Source organism: Piliocolobus tephrosceles, chromosome 4, assembly GCF_002776525.5.
Source record: "Piliocolobus tephrosceles isolate RC106 chromosome 4, ASM277652v3, whole genome shotgun sequence".
Taxonomy (NCBI): Eukaryota; Metazoa; Chordata; class Mammalia; order Primates; family Cercopithecidae; genus Piliocolobus; species Piliocolobus tephrosceles.
Window position 1 is genome coordinate 116,899,997 of NC_045437.1, and position 18,612 is coordinate 116,918,608.

Here is an 18,612-nt window from a genome sequence, read left to right on the forward strand (position 1 = left end):
AGGATGAGGAAATAACAATAGCAGACATAATTGCTGAGGTTGGGAGGGGCAGTTGAGCTAACAATAGGCAAAAAATGAAGGGAAGAGAGGATAATGGTGGCAGCTATGGGATTCCAATGGTGAATTGTGGCCACTTAAAGAAACTCAGGATATAAAGCCTTACCTATTGCAGGATACCAACTAGCTCTCAGGATACCTCAGCTAAACATGCGAGATTTAGATCCTCAAAACCTGGGTTCAAATCCTACTCTTCTACCTCTAGTTATGTGACTAGGTTAACAAACTTTCTTCTGCCTCCATTTCTACGTCTGTAAATAGCAATAATGGTAATATGTGCCTGCTTTTTAGATTATTGTGTAGCAGTGCGTGTAAAGTGCCTAGTATCACGCCTGGTACTTTTTAATTATTCAATATTGGCTTATTATTATTGACAATATTTAATATTTGGGAGAAAATCCGCACACATATAAGAGAGACTTAAGGAAAATTTTATTTTCTTCTTCACACTTTTCCGTTATTTTCCTATTTTCTAAAATGAGTATGCATTGCTATTAAAACCAAAAGGAGGGAACCCCACAAATTTCTGAACAATAGAAGTTTGACTGTTTCTACTTTTCCGGAATTTCCCGGAACATGTTGTTCAAGGAGGACATGAGGGTGCATGCTAAAAGCACGGATTGCTAGGTCTCGACCCGTAAATACTGGGTCAAAATCCTTAAGAAATAATTCTGGTAATCTATACTTTCAATCAGCTCCACAGATGACTGTTATAATCAGGTACTGCTGGGACGTGTTGATTGAATGGGAACTCAGCAGAGAGCGGCCTGGGAAGGCCAAGCGGGTTGCAGCGATCACGAGGCCCGCGCCTACAATTCCCATATTGCCCCGCGAAATCGCGACGAGCAAGCCGGAGCCCTGCCGGGAGTTGTAGTTTCCCTCGCCAGGCCGCTGCCTATAAAGAACGCTGGAGATGGCTACAGAAAACTTCCCGCCCCACAATGCAAAGGCCAACGGCGACGCCATCTGGGGCGCGCCTGGAATCGAGCAGGCAGTGTCTGCCGCGTCTACCACAACCTCTGCTGTCTCAGAGCTGGCCTTCGCCGCCACCGCCCCCACCACCGCCCCCGCCGCCATCGCCACCGCCACCGCCGCCACCACCACCGTCACCTCCGCCGCTGCCTCCTTGGGGCCGTCCTTCTTCACCGCCCCCTTCGCCACCTCTACACTTTCAAGGCCTTCTGTCCTGGAGAAGAAGCTATAGTCGGTCTCCCTTGTGGGCCCGGGGCACAGCCATGGCGGACGGCGGCGGCGGCGGGGGAACGGGCGCGGTGGGCGGTGGCGGAGCGGGCCAGGCCTCTGCCGGGGCAGCGACTGGCGCTACTGGGGCCAGCGGGGGCGGTGGCCCCATCAACCCGGCCTCGCTGCCTCCCGGCGACCCGCAGCTCATCGCTCTCATCGTGGAGCAGCTCAAGAGCCGGGGCCTTTTTGACAGCTTCCGCCGGGACTGCCTGGCCGACGTGGACACCAAGGTAGCTGCGGCCGCCTGGGCGTAGGGGAGTGGGGCTGCACGTGAGGCCGCTGGGTTGTAGCTTTGATTTTGGAAAGCCGAGAGCAAAACAAAAGATAGCTTAAAAATCTCAGCAGTGAAGTCTTACACCGCTTGGGGCAGTACGGAGAGCTTTCAGAGCGATGCACACGTGGGTTCCCGCCTGGTCATTTAGTAGCTGTGATTTTACCCAGTCGCTTCTCCGAACTTGGGGTTTCGATGTGGATTTTAGAGCCTAGACCCTGTCATTCCCAAGATGGAACTCCTCTAAGGCCCTTAGTAACAAACTTCGAAACCAAGTAGTTAAGCAAGCGTGCTTTAGAATTTCCACCTGTTCCGTACTCACCACTGAGAAGCTGGCATGAAACACAATGATTTGAACACACAGCCTTCACCATTTTATAACTGTTTATTCCTTTTCTCTAGCTCAGTGTTTTGCAGACTTTAGTACGGCGTTGAATTAAGATAAATTGTAGAAACAGCACCCTTATTTTGCACTTCATCATTGATTAAAGGAGATTTGGTGCCTAGTTTAGATCCTAATGCCATAGGTCAGTCCCACCGATAAAACACTATTTCACTTTACCTACTTGTCAAAGTGGTTTGGATTCAGTGAAATAATGGGTGTTAAGTATCAGACATACAGTAGTTGCTGGAATGGTCGTTTTCTCCCTTTTCAAAACTTGCCTAACCACGACTATGGTTGTAAGTTAGGAGACTCTTGTCACTGGACTCCGACAGGGTAGTGATTTCTCCTACCAAAGCCTGTCATGGAAACATTTTGCTTACCTCACAGCAAGATTGTGAGCTTAGAATTAAACCTTAAGATAGGGAAAAACCCTAGTCTGTTTCTTCGTTGAACGTTTATTGGCCTCTAGTCGCCAAGCTGTGTGATTACAGGAATAAGTCACTACCCCATCCTCAAAGCTTATAGTCTAGGATAGAAAACGGACCTGTAAACCAGGTGGTAAATAGGTATGTAGAGAGAGAAAGTGGTATACACTGTTACTTCTCCAAGATGAAAGTCCCAGCTAGAAGTGCTGTCCTTGAAACAAAGTAATTTAATACATATACATCCCAGATATGTATTGACAGAGCTTTCACCTTTCCTAGGACAAATTCTCCATTCATATTTCTTATATTACCGTTAGGTTTTGTGTGTGATTTTAGAACAAAAACGACTACAGTAGCCCGCCCCATCCAAGGTTTTGCTTTCTGCACTTTCATTTACCCAATTGTTGCGGTACGGAAGTACTTGTGTTCAGGTAACGCTTATTTTCATAATGGCCCTCAAAGAAATTCATGCGTAGTGTATATAGGGTTCAGTACTACCTGAGGTTTCAGGCACCCACTGGGGGTCTTGGAACGGATCCCCTGAGGGGAAGGGGACTATTGTCTTGAGCGGCTATTGAGGGAGAGTGGTTGGAACCTTCCCATGTACGGCTCCTTAGCTGTTCCTTCTATTACAGGTTGTTTTAATTCTTGAAGATGATGTTTTTTCAGGCATATGTTATCTGAGACCTTCGTTGCTTTAGCCCAATGGTTCTCAAAGTGTGGTGCTTGGATTAACACCAGCATCACCTGAGAACTTGTTAGACATGCACATATTAGGCCCCACCCCAGACTGCTGAAGTAATTAGGGGAAATTGAACAGATGTCTGTAATTTACTTTGCAGTGCATCCAAAAACAAATAGAACTGGTAAGTGAACAGGTGGAGGGGTTGGTAGTACAGTAAAACGTTGAGTGGGCTCATGAGTTCCTTTGACTTCTTGAATTGAGATTATTCTGTATCGCCTGGGTTTGTTACATGTTTTGGTGGTGATGTTCACTGTCCTTTGTCCTTTTTCAGTAAACAGTTTGTATCATCTCAAACCAGGTGAGTTCTTTTGAGTAGAAGGTGTGGTATCAGGATTTATGCTTACAAGGAACAAAAATAATCCTAACTGCTTTATGCAAAGGGGAGAATCTATTGCCTCATGGAATCCAAGGAAGGATTGAATGAACAGACTCTCCCAGAGGGTAGGCATGCATTTGGAACCAGATATTCCCCACTCATTCTGTCTTTCATCTCTGTTGATACCTGTTTTACTGTTGCTTCAGAGTGGAGTCATCCATTTGGTTACTAGCATCTCTTGATTACATTTTACAGCTTCTTCCTCTCGAGAGACTGTCAGCTCCAATTTGGGAAATCCCAGGGAATGTCTGCATTGTCTTAGCATGGCTCAGGCACCGACTCCTGTGGCACCCTCTGCCCTACCCGCGTGAAAAGAGGAAGACAGTTACTAGAAAGAAGGCGTTACTAGGCAGATAGCACATAGTATCTGTGAATTTTACTCCTCTGCCCCCATTTCCTTGCCTGTCTCTTTTCCAGGTTTAGTGGAGTCTTTGAGTTTGCTTTCTCAGCCTTTCGGAAGAGGCCAGTCATGGAATTGAGGCCTGCTGTTTCCTTTATCAGCTTCATTTCCCTGTTAGCAAACTTTGCCACAGTAATGCTGCATAGCAAACTGAATCTCAGCAGCTTATAATCAGCACGGTTCGCATGTTCACAGGGCAGCCGGTCGGCCAAAGTTCAGCTGAGTTAGGAAGGCTTCAGCTGGTGGCTTGGCTGCAGGCTGCCCAGGTGTGGGTCCAGGCTGTGGATTGATATCAGGCCTGCTGCATGTAGAGTTACTTAAAAGTAAATGGAATAATATAAGTAAAGCCCACCTGGCATTGTGCCCACCCACCATCAAGTGAGCACTTGTGTTAACCATTAATTCCTGACTGCCACACTGCATGGTAATCTTCATGCACAATGGAAGTGTATTTAGGCTTGATAACATTTCTGTGAAAAGCAATGTTCTGAGAGACTAAGTTCAAAAATTTGGTGCATGCAACTTCTGACCTTGCCTCCTCTTTTTAACATTTTAGCCAGCTTACCAAAACCTGAGGCAGAAAGTGGATAATTTTGTGTCAACACATCTGGACAAGCAGGAATGGAATCCTACAATGAACAAAAACCAATTGCGAAATGGTCTGAGGCAGAGTGTGGTTCAGTAAGTAAGCAGAATTTAAAGCTTTTGAAAAGGCAGTAATCACAAGTGTGATGCACAAGAAGGTTGAGGTCTCTGTTTAGTCAAGATTGATGGAACTTTATATCAAGTATCACTTAGGAGTTGCAGCAGTCTGCTCCTTTATTACAGTTAAGGTTAAAGTAAGCAAAGTACTCAATTGAAATTCCAGTTTCTGCAGCCTGTGAAGGCCTCTTGTGTGCATCTCTGCTGGGTGCATCAAAAGACATTCCAAATTATGAGACATATTCCCTGCTCTTTGAAGTTTCAGTGTCGTTTAAACATATATGTGAGTTTTATACCAAGATATCAGGGTTTGGATCTTGGGCAAGAGGAACTGGATCTTTATTCTCACAGGTGAATGTAAGTTAAATTCTTTGAGTCCACCAGGGCTGCCACCTCTAAAGTGCAATGGTGGCAGCTTTCAGGAAGGCATAGTCTTAATAAAGTATTGTACATCACAGTAACAAACTGAACCTTAGTTAATGAAGATGCTATTGATAGCTTATCTGAGTGACTTTTCACTGTCACTGGGCACAAAAGTGGAGGAGGGTCATGGAATCTGGTCATAACATTCATGAGCTAACAGTTACAGAAATGGAAGAACACATTAGTGATTGCCTGGGGTTAGGGATGGGAGGAGGGGGCGAGTGTGACTTGAAAGTGGTAGCACGAGGGGAACTTGTGATGGTGCAGTTAAGTATCTGAGTTGTGCTGTGCTTATGTGCAGCAACTCATAAAGTTGCATGGAGCTACACACACAAGTAAGTGCAAGTGTAACTGAAGTCTAAATAAGGTCTGAATTGGACCAGTGTCATTTTCCTGGTTTTGATATTGCACTGTAGTTATGCAAGGTGCTAACATTAGAGCTGGCTGGGTGAAGGGTGCATGTGGAACTCCCTGGACACTTCACAACTTCTGTGAATCTGCAGTGATTTTTAGATTTTTAAAGTTTTTAAGTGTTTTACTAACAGGCTAGTACTTCCAATATGGCTGAATGCTGGGAAAAAGCCTGATAGCAGAAGACGCCCAGCGCCTTGTCATTCTGGGGTCAGTACCAAGTGCCTTTCCCTTTCTTCAGAGAGCAGACTGGTGGCACCAGACTCTTTCAGAAAGAAGGGGACAGTAGCTGCCCCTTACTGAGCAACTCTTTATTACACGTCTGGCACTGGTCTTTACATATATCACTCATCCTCACAAAAAACCTGTTTCACAGCTGAAGTCACTTGTATTTACCCTATCTTGAGTAAATCAAAACACTGAACATTTTTAAATACTTGGAAAGTTGCCGTAAATGTAGAATGAAGGCTGTTAACATTGCTGTTGATTTCCATAATGAGCATGGATGTCATTCTAGAGGGATGCATGTGGCACTTTTTGCATTTTAGTAGGAATTGTAATACCGAAAAGTGCACAGAAATACAGCAAAACAGATAATGAGAACATCCCTTGATCACCCAGGATGAGAAATAGACTCATACCCTCCCAAAATAGCCTAGCCCCAGACATACCTTCCTCCTTTCAGAAGTTTGCCGTATTCCTGACTTTTATGCTAATCATTTCTCATTTCTTCTCTTCATAGCTTTTACCACCTCTGTGAAGGTTTTTTTTTTTTTTTTTTTTTTCCTGCTTTTTGATTTGACTTCGAATGTGTTTAACCTGAAAACATGAACTTGGCTTTAATACTGGGACATTTCTCCACAATTCTTGCTAGCATTTTGAATTTGAGGCAAAATCTACTGGAGTTTTGAAACGCAGACTTTCTGCTTGCCCCCGGGTGCTCTTCCCAGATGGCCACTGCAGGCCTTCAGAGCATTGGCTCACTGGCCTGGCTGTTCTGGCCCAGATGCTGTAACCCAGTGCCACAGCCTAGAGGGCTTAACAGGAAATTAGCCTGTACTATTGAACTGAATTATGACGAATAACTCTTTTAACTATACAATATTTGTTCATTCCATCTTCTACGTTAGGCTCCTGACAAGATTTTATGTTTTCCTCAAAAGCTAAGAATCTCCAGGAAAGTAAGCTGCACTCCCTTGGTACTTGGTTTCCCCTGATGGGGGGTTTTGGTCAGTTGGGGATGCTTTAACAAAGCGCCGTAGACTAGGTGGCTTGTAAACAATGGAAATGTACTTCTCACCATTCTGGAGGCTACAAGTCCAAGACCAAGATGGCAGCATGGTCAGGTTCAGGGGAAGGCCTTCTTCCAGGCAGCAGACTGCCTACTACTTCTTGTTCTTATGTGGTGTAAAGAGAGCTAGCTAACTTCCGGGGTCCCTTTTGTAAGGGCATAAATTGCATTCATGGAGGCTCTGTCCTCATGACCCATTCCCCTCCCAAAGGCCCTACCTCCAAATGCCATCACATTAAGGATTAGATTTCAACATAGGAAGTTTGGGGGACACAGGCATTTAGTTCATAATATCAAACTTTTACATCTAGTAAAGACCCCTGTGAATCCGACTCAGGAAGTGATTTGGTAAAGTTGGAAAGGTATTGGCTTGTGACTGAGGAGAGGCGGCTTTGCTTTATAACTGACCCGTAGCCTGATGCTAAGTTTGCTGTATTTAACGATGCTCATTACTAAGGGCAGATACTGTCTAATGCCTGGTCTACCTGAAAATGTGCCCTTCAGTGCTCTAATGGTGATGTATTTACATCTAGGCTTCCTGTCGATGAGCTGTTAGTTACCGTTGAATCCGGGAAGCACTTTACACACTAATCATCTTTCCCAGTTCAGGGCCTGTTTCTCGTCTTTGTCATGATGCACATTTACTCATGTCTTTCCTTTGCTGTGCCCTGATAGACCATTTGCCCAGTTGCTGCCTGGCCTATTTTTGCCCAAGGGCTTAAATGGCCTCCGAAGTCTCAAGTCTATGGGAAAATAAGTAAAACCTGCCCACATGCTTGTGATGGTATTGGAATATTTCAATCCTTTGAGAAGAACACTTCACTTTGAACCTTACCGGCTGTTTTCCAGACTGTCCAAATATGATTTGTTTCTTCTCACCATCATTTCCAGTACCCTGTCCCAACTGTTTGAATACAGACATTGATATGCGCTGATTTTTGCTCTACTTCAGAAAGGATTGGGGATGTAATTTAGCCCTCTAGAGCTGGGAACTAATTTGTTTCTTGTCTATTTCTTGTTTGCTTCCGAGTTGCTTATTATGTGTTATAGGTAGCAGCCGCAGCTGAAGGCCATGGTGAGTTGCTGGTGATGTAAATACTCCCAGCCCTGACTGATCTGCCTTGTTTAAGATGTGAGGATTAGTAAACAGGTTGCCGCTGGAGCTTCTGCTTAGGCTATCAAGAGAATAAATGTTGAAGGAAATGGAGTGAAATTCAGGGCTCACTGGCTTTGACAGTACAAGGAAGCTTTTCAGTGCCACATGTGTCAGATTCTTTCTTGCCATGCTGTCATTTGTTTGTTGTTTGGGGGCAGCCCACTTAGTTTTGTTTTCCTCCTTTGTACAAGTTTGGGTGATTGTGGATAAGATTGTGCAGTAGGAGTAACAGCTGCTGGTTGAGAATTGCCCCTCGAAAGTGAAAATAGCTTGAGCTGTATGTGGTAAGTGGATTGACCTCTAAACTCCCTAGAAGGGCTGTAGCTTTGAAGGTGGATATTTATTGGGCTCCCACATGACACTTATTGGGGCTAAAGATGAATCCCGAAGGAACTAAATAACAGAATGATCTGTTTGTCTCCACAAGGTCAGGGATGTTGGAAGCTGGAGTAGACAGGATTATTTCTCAGGTGGTGGATCCAAAACTTAACCACATCTTCAGACCACAAATAGAACGAGCAATTCATGAGTTCCTGGCGGCCCAGAAAAAAGCAGCTGTGCCAGCACCCCCTCCAGAGCCTGAAGGCCAGGACCCTCCAGCTCCATCTCAGGACACTTCCTAAGGTCCAGTATCCTATCTTCTGTCCAGGAGCATGCATCTCTGGCTTGTAGATACGTAAAATGGATAGGAATGGGGTAGGCCATAATTGAGGATCATTCAGAAAGTTATTTACTGCAGATGGACTTCACCTACTGTTAGTCATTTTTTACTGAGAACTAATCAGAAATTAGACTGATTTTCTGTTCCACCAGAGCTAAATATGTAAGCTATGAATAGATGCTTCATTAGAAATCAACTGGGATGATTGGTGTGCATAAGGGAGATTCAAATGAGAGTCTTATTTTGCTGAAATGTTTAAATGAGTCTCTCCCCTGGACATGAGTTAACTTGGGCTTGCGATTTTATTTAAAATCAAGCAGTGCCTTCTGAAGTGGTATCCTAAATGGGATTCAGAGTCCGCTTTGAGTGCGACTCAATTTCTGTGAATTCAGAAGGAATTTGTTTACCACTATCGATTACCATGGGATTCTTCTGTTAGGAACACTCCCCCTTTTAAAATTAAATTTGGAATTAAATGCAATTTTTAAAAAGCTCTAGATGTACAAAAGAATGCTTTTTGCAGGTTTTGGGAGACATTAGTATGAGCAGTGATGAAGTTAGCAGTGGACTCTTAGCCATTGTTGGTGACCGTCGGGGTGTATTTTATCCCTTCATTCTGATGTTGGTGTTCTGTTTTTAAGATTCTCTGGGATGCCTATTCTTAATCAGTAAGTGAGGTGAATTGACTAGGGCATTTTGAGCGTCAGTGATGAACAACGCAAGAGCATCGGGATAGTCTTTTTGTGCCTCTATCGAGAGAAGCCCTTGAGTCCTATATGGAGTGTAAAACATTCATTTTAAGTCTTTTTAATTGTAAATTTCTTTAGGAACATAAAAATGAATATAGTCTCTTATCAATAACATTTGGATATGATTATCTTTCCTTTTTAGAATATACCTGACACCTTTTGAAAGCTAATTTCTGGTGAAGAAGTGGATTGGGTTATGTAAGAATGCAACTTCAGACCGAAGATAGGCCAAGGTCGTCACTGATCTCAAGATTTCAACCCTGACTACGGGCAGTGACCAGATTGAAAGGGGAGCAAGTTCGGCAGTGGGAAAGTTGACCATGTCGCCCCCTGCATTGTGCTGCCATTTGGCCAGCCTGTCCAAGGGCATGACACCAAGTAGACACTACAGAGAGAAACACTACAGCGACCCAGGGTTGTCGTGAAACAGACTTTCAGACTTGAACATGGAGACTGCGCGTGGACTTTAGGGTTTGTGTGGTGGAGTAAACGGAAGCTACAGTGAGAACATAGCCAGTCCCAAAGACAATTTCAGAGAACAGTGACAGTAAAGTTTAGCTGGGAGTTGTCTTTGACAGTGTTTATTTGATACTGTCTCTCAGAGTTTGCAAACCAGATTGTACAAGTCATTAGCATCAGATAGCTTTAAAGTTGTGACCTTCTTGTACATGAATCTTCTAGCCAGTTTCCTTTCCTTTGTAATAGGTAATAAGACATGAAATCCTAGAATGTATGAGAAGTTCAGACATTAAGCATAAGGAAACTCGTTTGCAGGCTGTCTGTCCAGGACTGCTTCCTGTCCTAGAGGGACCAGTGAGTCTTAGGTATGTTTATTTTATCCTCACATTTGTGTTTTTTTTAGAAGTGAATGGTCAATAAATGGCTTATCTTTCATAATAAAATCATTTGATACTCTTACTTCGAAGCTTCAGCTGAAGCTTAGACCTCAGGTCTGTGAAGGGCAACCTTTGTGCTCTGCCTCTGTGCCATTTCTGTGCACCACGCATGATCTACTGGCAGTGAACATTGGTACATAGAACTTAGAACTATGAAACTAGTAGGTGTGGCTAGAAGTGGGCTGCTTCTCTCCTCCCTGAGCCATTACTGACACTAGTCTTTAGTTGAGGTAGTGCATGGTGTGTGTGTCAGTGTTTGTCAACCTTGAGTGTGCAGAAGGAGCACCTGGGGATTTGGGGAAAATGCATTTTCCGGTTAAGACGTTCTGGGGTGGGACCTAGGAGTGTTTCTGACAAGCTGCCAGGTGATGCTGATGCTGCCAGGCCTCTGAACATACTGTGTGTAATAAGCCTTGGATAATATATCCAAGATTATGTCAAACTAAGAGTCTGTGGCTCTTGGTTGAGTCTACTACTGCATATTACTGCTAATCTGATCAAAATTTTAACCAATTCAGTTGGTTCTCTGTTAAGACAAAGGCTCCACCTCCACCTTTACCATGAATACCCCTATATTAGGACTGTAGTGCCATATTCAGCAAGATGTTTGGTAGCATGTGCCCTCATTTTAAAGCAAACTGGCCACACGTTTAAGGCAGGCGCAAGTTATATCTGAAGTGTGGTCTGCTCCCACCTGGTAGGTGCAGTTCCATTTCAAGCTGCCTTACAGTTGCAGGAGTCAACAAAGTTCTTAACCCCAGAGAATGGGCCCTCCAGTCCTCTCTACTACGAGGCAGACATGGAGTGGCCAGAATTACCAGTCCTGTGCTGGCAGAAAAGCTGCTCGAACTACCTGGAGTGCCCTTTCAGGACTGCATAGCTTTAATGGGAAATTCTTCTCTGTGAGGCATCCTTCTGGGAGGGAGATCTCCACGCAGCTGCTTTGTGTTGACCCTCCCAACATCTTGCCTATCCCGCACTGACCTCAACTAGCAACAAAAAGGGCAAAAGCCCAAAGAAAGCTTCACCTTTTCTGCCCCCAAATACTCAATTAACTGCATTTTATATATGTTTTTGGAAGACAGTTTTTGGTTCATCTCAGTTCTCTTGCTTTGCTTTTTCTATTACTGGAGATGGCTGGGCCAGTTGATGAGAAACACCCTACTTTTCACAGAATGTTAAATGTGCCAAATACCAAAGAGTTTCTATTGTTTTTTTGTTTTAAGTCATTGTGTTATATCTACCAAGAGTCACCTAGATTAGACATTATTTCATTTGAAAAAAAAAATGGAGCAGAACATGAGATTATAGAAGTAACTGAGCACATCATTACTGTTGGGATAGACAATGGACTTTTTGGCTTTTAGCAACACTGAAAGGGAAGACGTGCCTAGATTGGTTTGGGTAACCATATTCAGATTGGCGTACACAAGAAGGTGAGTCAAGACAACAGCACTAGAAGGGTTGGGGGAAAGAAAGCCAGCCTCTTCCTCCTTAGGAACTGGTCCCCAGGTAAGCATCTTTGCATCCTCAACTGAGCTCTCATGCTTTAATTGTGTTCGTGATGCATAATCTAGAAAAACTCTGTATATTCTGAGATCCTGAGGAAGACGAGACCACCAAAAACTTCCATCTCTTAAACACACCCTTGGTTAATTCATTCCTAAACAAGAAATTAGCTGTCACTGACCTCAAGCCAGTTAGGCCTCTCTCTCTCTAGTTGGAAAAACCGCTGCTATTTGCAAAAGCCCAGTAAAACACAGAGCTAATACATGAACAAATATTACCAACACTTGCAAGCCAATTGCAGTCATGAGTATCTTCAGAGCCCCATCATGTAAGGTGGGGGTCAGCTGAGGCAGGAAGACGGGTATCATTTTGAAGCCTAGTTCTTTTCTCTGGGACGGCATCTGTGATTGCTACGGAGATCCTTGCTTCTGGCACGTTTCCAGTTACTAACTTAGATGTTTGGTATTGCCTACTCACCTCAACCCAGTCCTGATTGTTTTATCTTTTGGCCTTTAGTGAGGTTTGTGGCTTCTGTAGCAAAATTTAAGGAATGGTTTTATCCTGTTTCCATCATTTGCCTTAGCCTCTATTTACTCATCAGATGGGTGGAGGGTCAAGGTGTCACCCACTAGCACAGTGAACTGAATAAGTGCTAACAGATCCATTATAACAGTGGTTCTGAACAGATAATCCCCAACCAGCAGCATCAGCATCACCCTGGGACTTGTTAGAAATGTGGCCCCCACCCCAGACGTGGAGATGTGGAGGGCCCTAAAAATCACGTTTGCTTAGGAAACATTTTAATTCACAGTTGTGTGTGTGTCTAACAGCTCCTGAAGGGCAAGACTAGTATGTCATTTAAAAAGTCTCCCATAGTCCCTTGGAAGTTCCCAGAAGAGGAGAATCAAATATGGGTGCGTGCTAGAAGTCTATTTTAGCCTTTCTGACTGCCAAATATATGGTGTATTTTCCCCACAAAAGTACTCCTCCTGCTCCATGGAAGATCCCAAAGTACCATCTAGTCACTGCGTCCAACCCAAGGTTCAGGACATCTCTACAGTGGGGACTAGGCAGCTCCTCTGTTAGACCTAAGAATTAAAACTCAGGTTGTCTGCCCAACATCCCACCTGATAAGCAACAGGAATAATTAGAACAGGGAAGAATGAGAAACCTTGCCGTTTCTGCCCCATAGCAATTCCAGAATCCCAGTGGGCAGCCGCTGTGAGGCCACTTCACCTAGGCTGGCAGATGTTGCTTGTTGAGGACTGGGTTCCATTCTTTAGCAGGGGTCTCCCCATTCCATTGTTCTCTGTGGCCTCTTCACCCTCTGCTAGGTTCTTTCTTTTTCCATTATCCTCCGTTTCCATCCTCCTCTTCGGCCACACCCAGGAGAGATATTCAAGAATCTGTTAGAGGTTGTGCAGCCTTCTCAATCCTCATCCTCTAGGAGATTGGAGACCCAAGGAACATTTTTAATTTTGAACAGAGACTTCTGGAACCTGGGCTCGTGAGTTTGTTTTGTTTTTATCAGAATGAGCTTCAAAAATGTAGCAGGAATTTTACCTGATTGATTCCAATCAGTAACATGGGCCAGAAGCCACAATCAGTTCTTTTTTGTGACTCGGTTCTCAAATCTGCTGTATTTCTTCACTCCCTTACCCTTATGCTTCTCTAGATTTACACTTTAAATCTAGAGTCTAGATTTACACCTGTGGGGCCTCTGTGCAAAAAAAAAAAAAAAAAAAAAAAAAGCCAGACTTTTTTCTCCTGAGCCATTTTGTCCAGCTGGAAAGTTTGCTTTGGTGCCACCTCCTTAATCATCACACTGAGGCCTTTGTCATGCCACTGTTCTCTGCATTTGTTTCTTGTTGTTTGGAGCCAAGTTAGTTTACTTATTCAGCATTATAGGTTCTCAAATATCTGGACTGTCCCTTAATTTCTGCTGACAAACTGGAAAACTTGTCTGCAGGCTCATTTCTTTCTCGTAAGATCTTTCCAAATACAGTCAACCACCCATACCATTGGCATTCTGCTTTCCACCTCTTCCCTTACAGCCACTGGTTCATTAGGTGTGTAACATGCCCTGAGTTACTGCTGCCCAGTACATACCCCTTCTACTATGTTGGTTTATTTGCATTTTTGCAGCTTGCAACTAAAAAATGTCCTGACCTATTGTCGCAGCATTTGTTTGATTTACCCATTAGTGATTCTCCAGTTGGTAGATGTTTTCTTCAGCTGACAGATCAGGTTTGTACTTCTGCTGTTTTTAAAATTAAACTTTTTACATGTGAATAACTGAAGATGCACATGTAGTTTTTTAAAAAATAATAGACTGTATAAACATTGATATTTACCCGATTTCCCCAATGGTAATGTTTTGCAAAAAGGTGGTACAATATCACAACCAAGGTTGCTTTATTTAAAAACTGATGGCCTCTGCCTTTATTTCTGGCTATTTGCACATCAAGAAGTCTTTTGTGAGTTTGCCAGTGCTATTATTGAACCTACTTTTGTGTTAAGGTTGGTCAGGACGTTTTGTTTTGATTTTGTGTGTGTAATGGTTTGTTCGTGCCATATGTAATATATGGCACAAGTGTGCCAAGCAGTGCACTTTGCCATAGGACTATAGCAGTGGCCAGGACAGACGTGGCCCTTCCCCTAATAGTGGATACATCTCACTGGTTTCTGTGAAGCTAAGGGAAATACTGTTTGAAGTGTCAAAATGCCACAGAGCAGACAGGAAGATCAAGGGAGAAATTCCTTGAATTTATCAACAAGGGCAAGAGCAGTTTGAATGGAGAGCCGGGGGCTACTGCAAGGTGGCAGTAGGCTGAAGGGTGTGAGAGAGAAGGGGAAAGGGAGGGGTCCCTCTGGCAATTTGATTATTGTGAAAGTTGTCAGAGTCAAAATAGAGTCACTTATGTCAAAAACCCATACATAGCCAGGCGCAGTGGCTCACGCCTGTAACCCCAGCACTTTGGGAGGCCAAGGTGGGTGGATTGCCTGAGCTTGGAAGTTCGAAACCAGCCTAGACAACATGGCGAAATCCCATCTCTACTAAAAATAAAAAGAATTAGCCAGGCGTGGTGGCAGGTGCCTGTAATCCCAGCTACTCGGGAGTCTGAGGCAGGAGAATTACTTGAATCCGGGAGGCAGAGGTTGCAGTGAGCCGAGATCGCACTACTGTACTCCAGCCTGGGGTGACAGAGTGAGACTCTGTCTCAAAAAAGAAAAAAAAAAAAAGCCATACACACACAGAGCTGGGGAAGGCCATGAAGGGAGAGGTTCTCATGCAGGAATGCCTGATAACAAAAATTATCACAAGACTGCAAAAACCACAGCTTTGCACAGAGGCCACTGCAACCTTACAACCACACAAATTCTGCGAGGACAAGTGCCCAGCAACCGCCTGTCCAACCTTGGACTGACGCCACCCTTGTTTTTGGTCCGTGTTGTTGTAGCCAAAGATAATTATCTCAATGATGCGATCCTCATTGTTTCTTTAAAAACCTTTTTCTTTACCTGCCCGAATACGCACATAGTTTACTATGGCATGCATATTCCTGTTGCAATGTCCTGCATCATGTTGTTGTTTTTCTCTTTTAGATAGACTGTTGTTTAGGTTGACACTATACATTTATTTAAATAGATAAGCTTGCAGTAGGAACACAGTCAAAGGGTTCAAATGGGTTTAGCAGTGAGAAGTTTCCCAACAGTGTCCCTCCAGTCTCTCAGATGCCCTCCCCAGAAGCTGTTACCAGTTCCATCCTTGTCTCCAAAGACATCAACGCTTGTAAATTTTTACATATGCCTTTAGCCAGGCCACACTTCACCTCTCTGTCTCTGGTGGAGGTTCCCAGAGAGGAGAGGATGGCAAGTCCAGACTTTGGGTGGCCAGTGGTTCTTAAAAATAGGAAGGGAGGGCACTGGGGAAAGCAACAGCAGCCTTGCAGAGCTATGGAGTCCGTGATGAGCTATGATAGGAAGAGGAGTTCACCCAACGTGAGTGCGTGCCGTGTGCCGTCCTCCCCAGCCCCTGCACTCCAGGGCTGCCTGCGTGAATTCTCGCTCTGCACCACAGAGACAGAGCTGTCATCCCCACTGACAAGCACTCGTCAGTGACAAGTATTAAAGCTGAGAGTCCAAGCCAGGTTCACTTCAAAGTGGCTTTGAAAATTGGGGGGACACCCCCCAATTTTTAAAAAATTATACACATCACAAAGTTTACCTCAACTATTTTTATCTATACAGTTCAGTGGTATTAAGTACACTCACATTTCTAAGCAACAATTTAACACCATCCATCTCCAGAACTTTTTATCTTCCCCATCTAAAACTCTGTACCTTTTACACAATAACTTCCCATCCCCTTCTCCCTCCAGCCACTGGCAACGACCACCACTGTGCTTCCTGTTGCTATGAGTTTGATTACTCTAGGCACCTCATATGAAGTGGAATCATACAGTATTTGTCTTTTGTGATTGGCTTGTTGCAGTCAGCAAAATGTCCTCAAGGTTCATCCGTGTTGTGGCAAGTGTCAGAATTTCCTTCCCTTTTAAGGCTGAATATATTCCATTGTATGTATGTATCATATTTTGTAAAGCTAGCTTTTAACCGCAACTGTGATCTAAGATGCCCAACTGTTAGTAGACGCTTAATAACTTTTTAAAAGCTTTTTTCTTTGAAATGATTTCAAACTTACAGAAAAGTTGTAATACAAATAAAAGTAACTCTTTCCTGAGCCATTTGAAAGCAGTTGCCGACCCAACACTCCATCACGCCCAGTACAAAAACAAGGATGGCCTCAACACAGCCACAACAAAAGCATCAGGAAAGCAACATGAGGGTGTTGCTACCATCTGATCCTCAGACCTTATTTCCGTTTTGCCAGTTGTCTCAACTACATCCTTTTTAACAAAATGATCCAGTTACATTTAGTTGTCATATGTCTTTTGTCTCCTTCAATCTGGAACAATTCCTGGGGAATTTTTTTAAGAGTATAGGCCAGGTCTTTTGTAGAATATCCCTCAAGTTGGGCTTGCCTGAGGATTCCTCATGATCCAATGCAAACTCTGGACCTTAGGCAGGAATATCCTGGATGTGATGCTGTGCTCTTCTCACTGCGTCCTGGCAGGTGCATGATTTCATCCTTTGCTGGTGAGGTTAACTTTGATCAGGTGATTCACGTAGGTAACGCTTTTGTCCCTGTGTAATTAATTAGTGTTATGTAGGGAGGGACTTTAAGCCTTTGCAAGTATCATGTTCCTCATTAAACATTCACACTCCTCGATATTTCTTGGTTGGGTAAAGTATTACTATGATAGTGGCCAAATGGTAATTTCCCAATTCCATCATTCCTTCTACATTTATTAGTTGGCATCCTACTGTAAGTAAAAGCTTTCTCTTGTCTCCATGTATATGTGTACATAAGTATGTATGCGTGTATTTATTTCGAGACAGAATCTCATTCTGTCACCCAGGCTGGAGTGCAATGGTGCATTCTCAGCTCATTGCAATCTCTGCCTCCTGGGTTCAAGTGATTCTTGTGCCTCAGCCTTCTGAATAGCTGGGACCACAGTCGTGTGCCACCACATCTGGCTAATTTTTGTTTTGTTTTGTTTTGTTTTTTTGGTAGAAACGAGGTTTCACCGTGTTGGCCAGGCTGGTCCTGAACTCCTGACCTCAGGTGATCCACCCACCTCAACCTCCCAAAGTGCTGGGATTACAGGCGTGAGCCACCGCACCCAGGCTTCCGTGTATTTATTCACCTATTTCTGTCAGTACGGACCTATGGATTCCTATTTTATCCAGTAGGTTCTAATATCTGGTGTTACCATTTTTCTTTTGATGCCCAAATTGTCCCAGATCTGGCCACTGGATGGACAGACCCTCCTTCCAGCTGGGGTTTGCCTCATTTTACATCTCTCCATCAGTCTTGAGCTCTTGCTTACCTTCTGGCATGACAGAGTGCTGCAGGCTGATCTTCTCCTTTCTCTGCCCCAGCCCCAGGAGCTGCTCTTGCTCCAGGGAGCTTTGGTTCCTTTGACTGGTGGTTAAAAATCAAATCTGGGTGCTGGATGTGCCATTGTTCCCAGGTCCTCTTGAGGTTCGTTCTAATTGCCTTCCATCCTTTAATTCTCTTTTTTCCCAGCAGTCTCTCGTCATCCTCAATACATTTACATTGGATCAGTCACCTCTATACAAAGCCAGTCTCTGGTTACCACTACCCCAAGCCACAAAGATGTCCCTTCACCCCGTATGAGCTCTGACACCCCATGCTGGTCCACTGCTGGCCTCCATCTCCATGGACATTACCTTGCCCAGCCCTGCCTGGTGTCAGAAGCCAAGGGTAAGCCCTTGATTTGATCACTACTTAAAGTCCTGCAGTATGAGCTGCAGAATCAGCTGGAATCAGCACCATGTGACAGGTGACAGGAGGCTCAGCTGACTTAAGGCTTGGCCACAGAGGAAACAGTGGGCCACCACCTGGACAGGGTAGAACAGCAGAAAGAGGGGAGTGTGTGCAGCCAGGCTCATCACACTGTCTTCTGGTCCTTCTGCCCCTTCTGCTTTAGAGGGCCCCTGTTGTGGCTTATTGTCAGCCACTCGGCAGGACCCTGCCTGTCTCTGATGCCTGCCCAGGGCTTACTCCTCATACACCAACTTAGACCGTCTCGAACATACCCACCAAATTTGGTGAAAGTCCGTGCAACCATTTTCACAAGCTGTGGAAACACACAGAAACATATTTGTATTCCAGAAGTTATTAATAAGCTAAGATTTTACTGGTTTCCATTCTCAACACAAATCTCTCCATAAACACTTGGGCCAGGGGTGATGAAAACACAGGGCACATTATTGGATGAAGCCCCCATAAAGGGAGCATTGTAATACGGCACTCTGCTTTTCCTCG

General features: G+C 44.2%; 1 protein-coding gene across 2 annotated transcripts; it reads left to right on the forward strand.

Moving 5' to 3' along the window:
• The first annotated feature begins 1,039 nt into the window (after positions 1-1,039).
• On the forward strand, positions 1,040-13,450 carry BOD1 (biorientation of chromosomes in cell division 1). Of its 2 annotated transcripts, XM_023218959.2 has the most exons (4): positions 1,040-1,529; positions 4,458-4,582; positions 8,312-8,508; positions 9,437-13,450. In XM_023218959.2, the coding sequence occupies exons 1-3, from the start codon at positions 1,293-1,295 to the stop codon at positions 8,505-8,507; spliced, it is 558 nt and encodes a 185-aa protein (XP_023074727.1). In that variant the 5' UTR covers positions 1,040-1,292; the 3' UTR covers position 8,508; positions 9,437-13,450. The 2 variants fall into 2 exon arrangements, with proteins under 2 accessions (XP_023074727.1, XP_023074728.1); XM_023218960.2 differs by lacking the exon at positions 8,312-8,508.
• Positions 13,451-18,612: the final 5,162 nt, after the last annotated feature.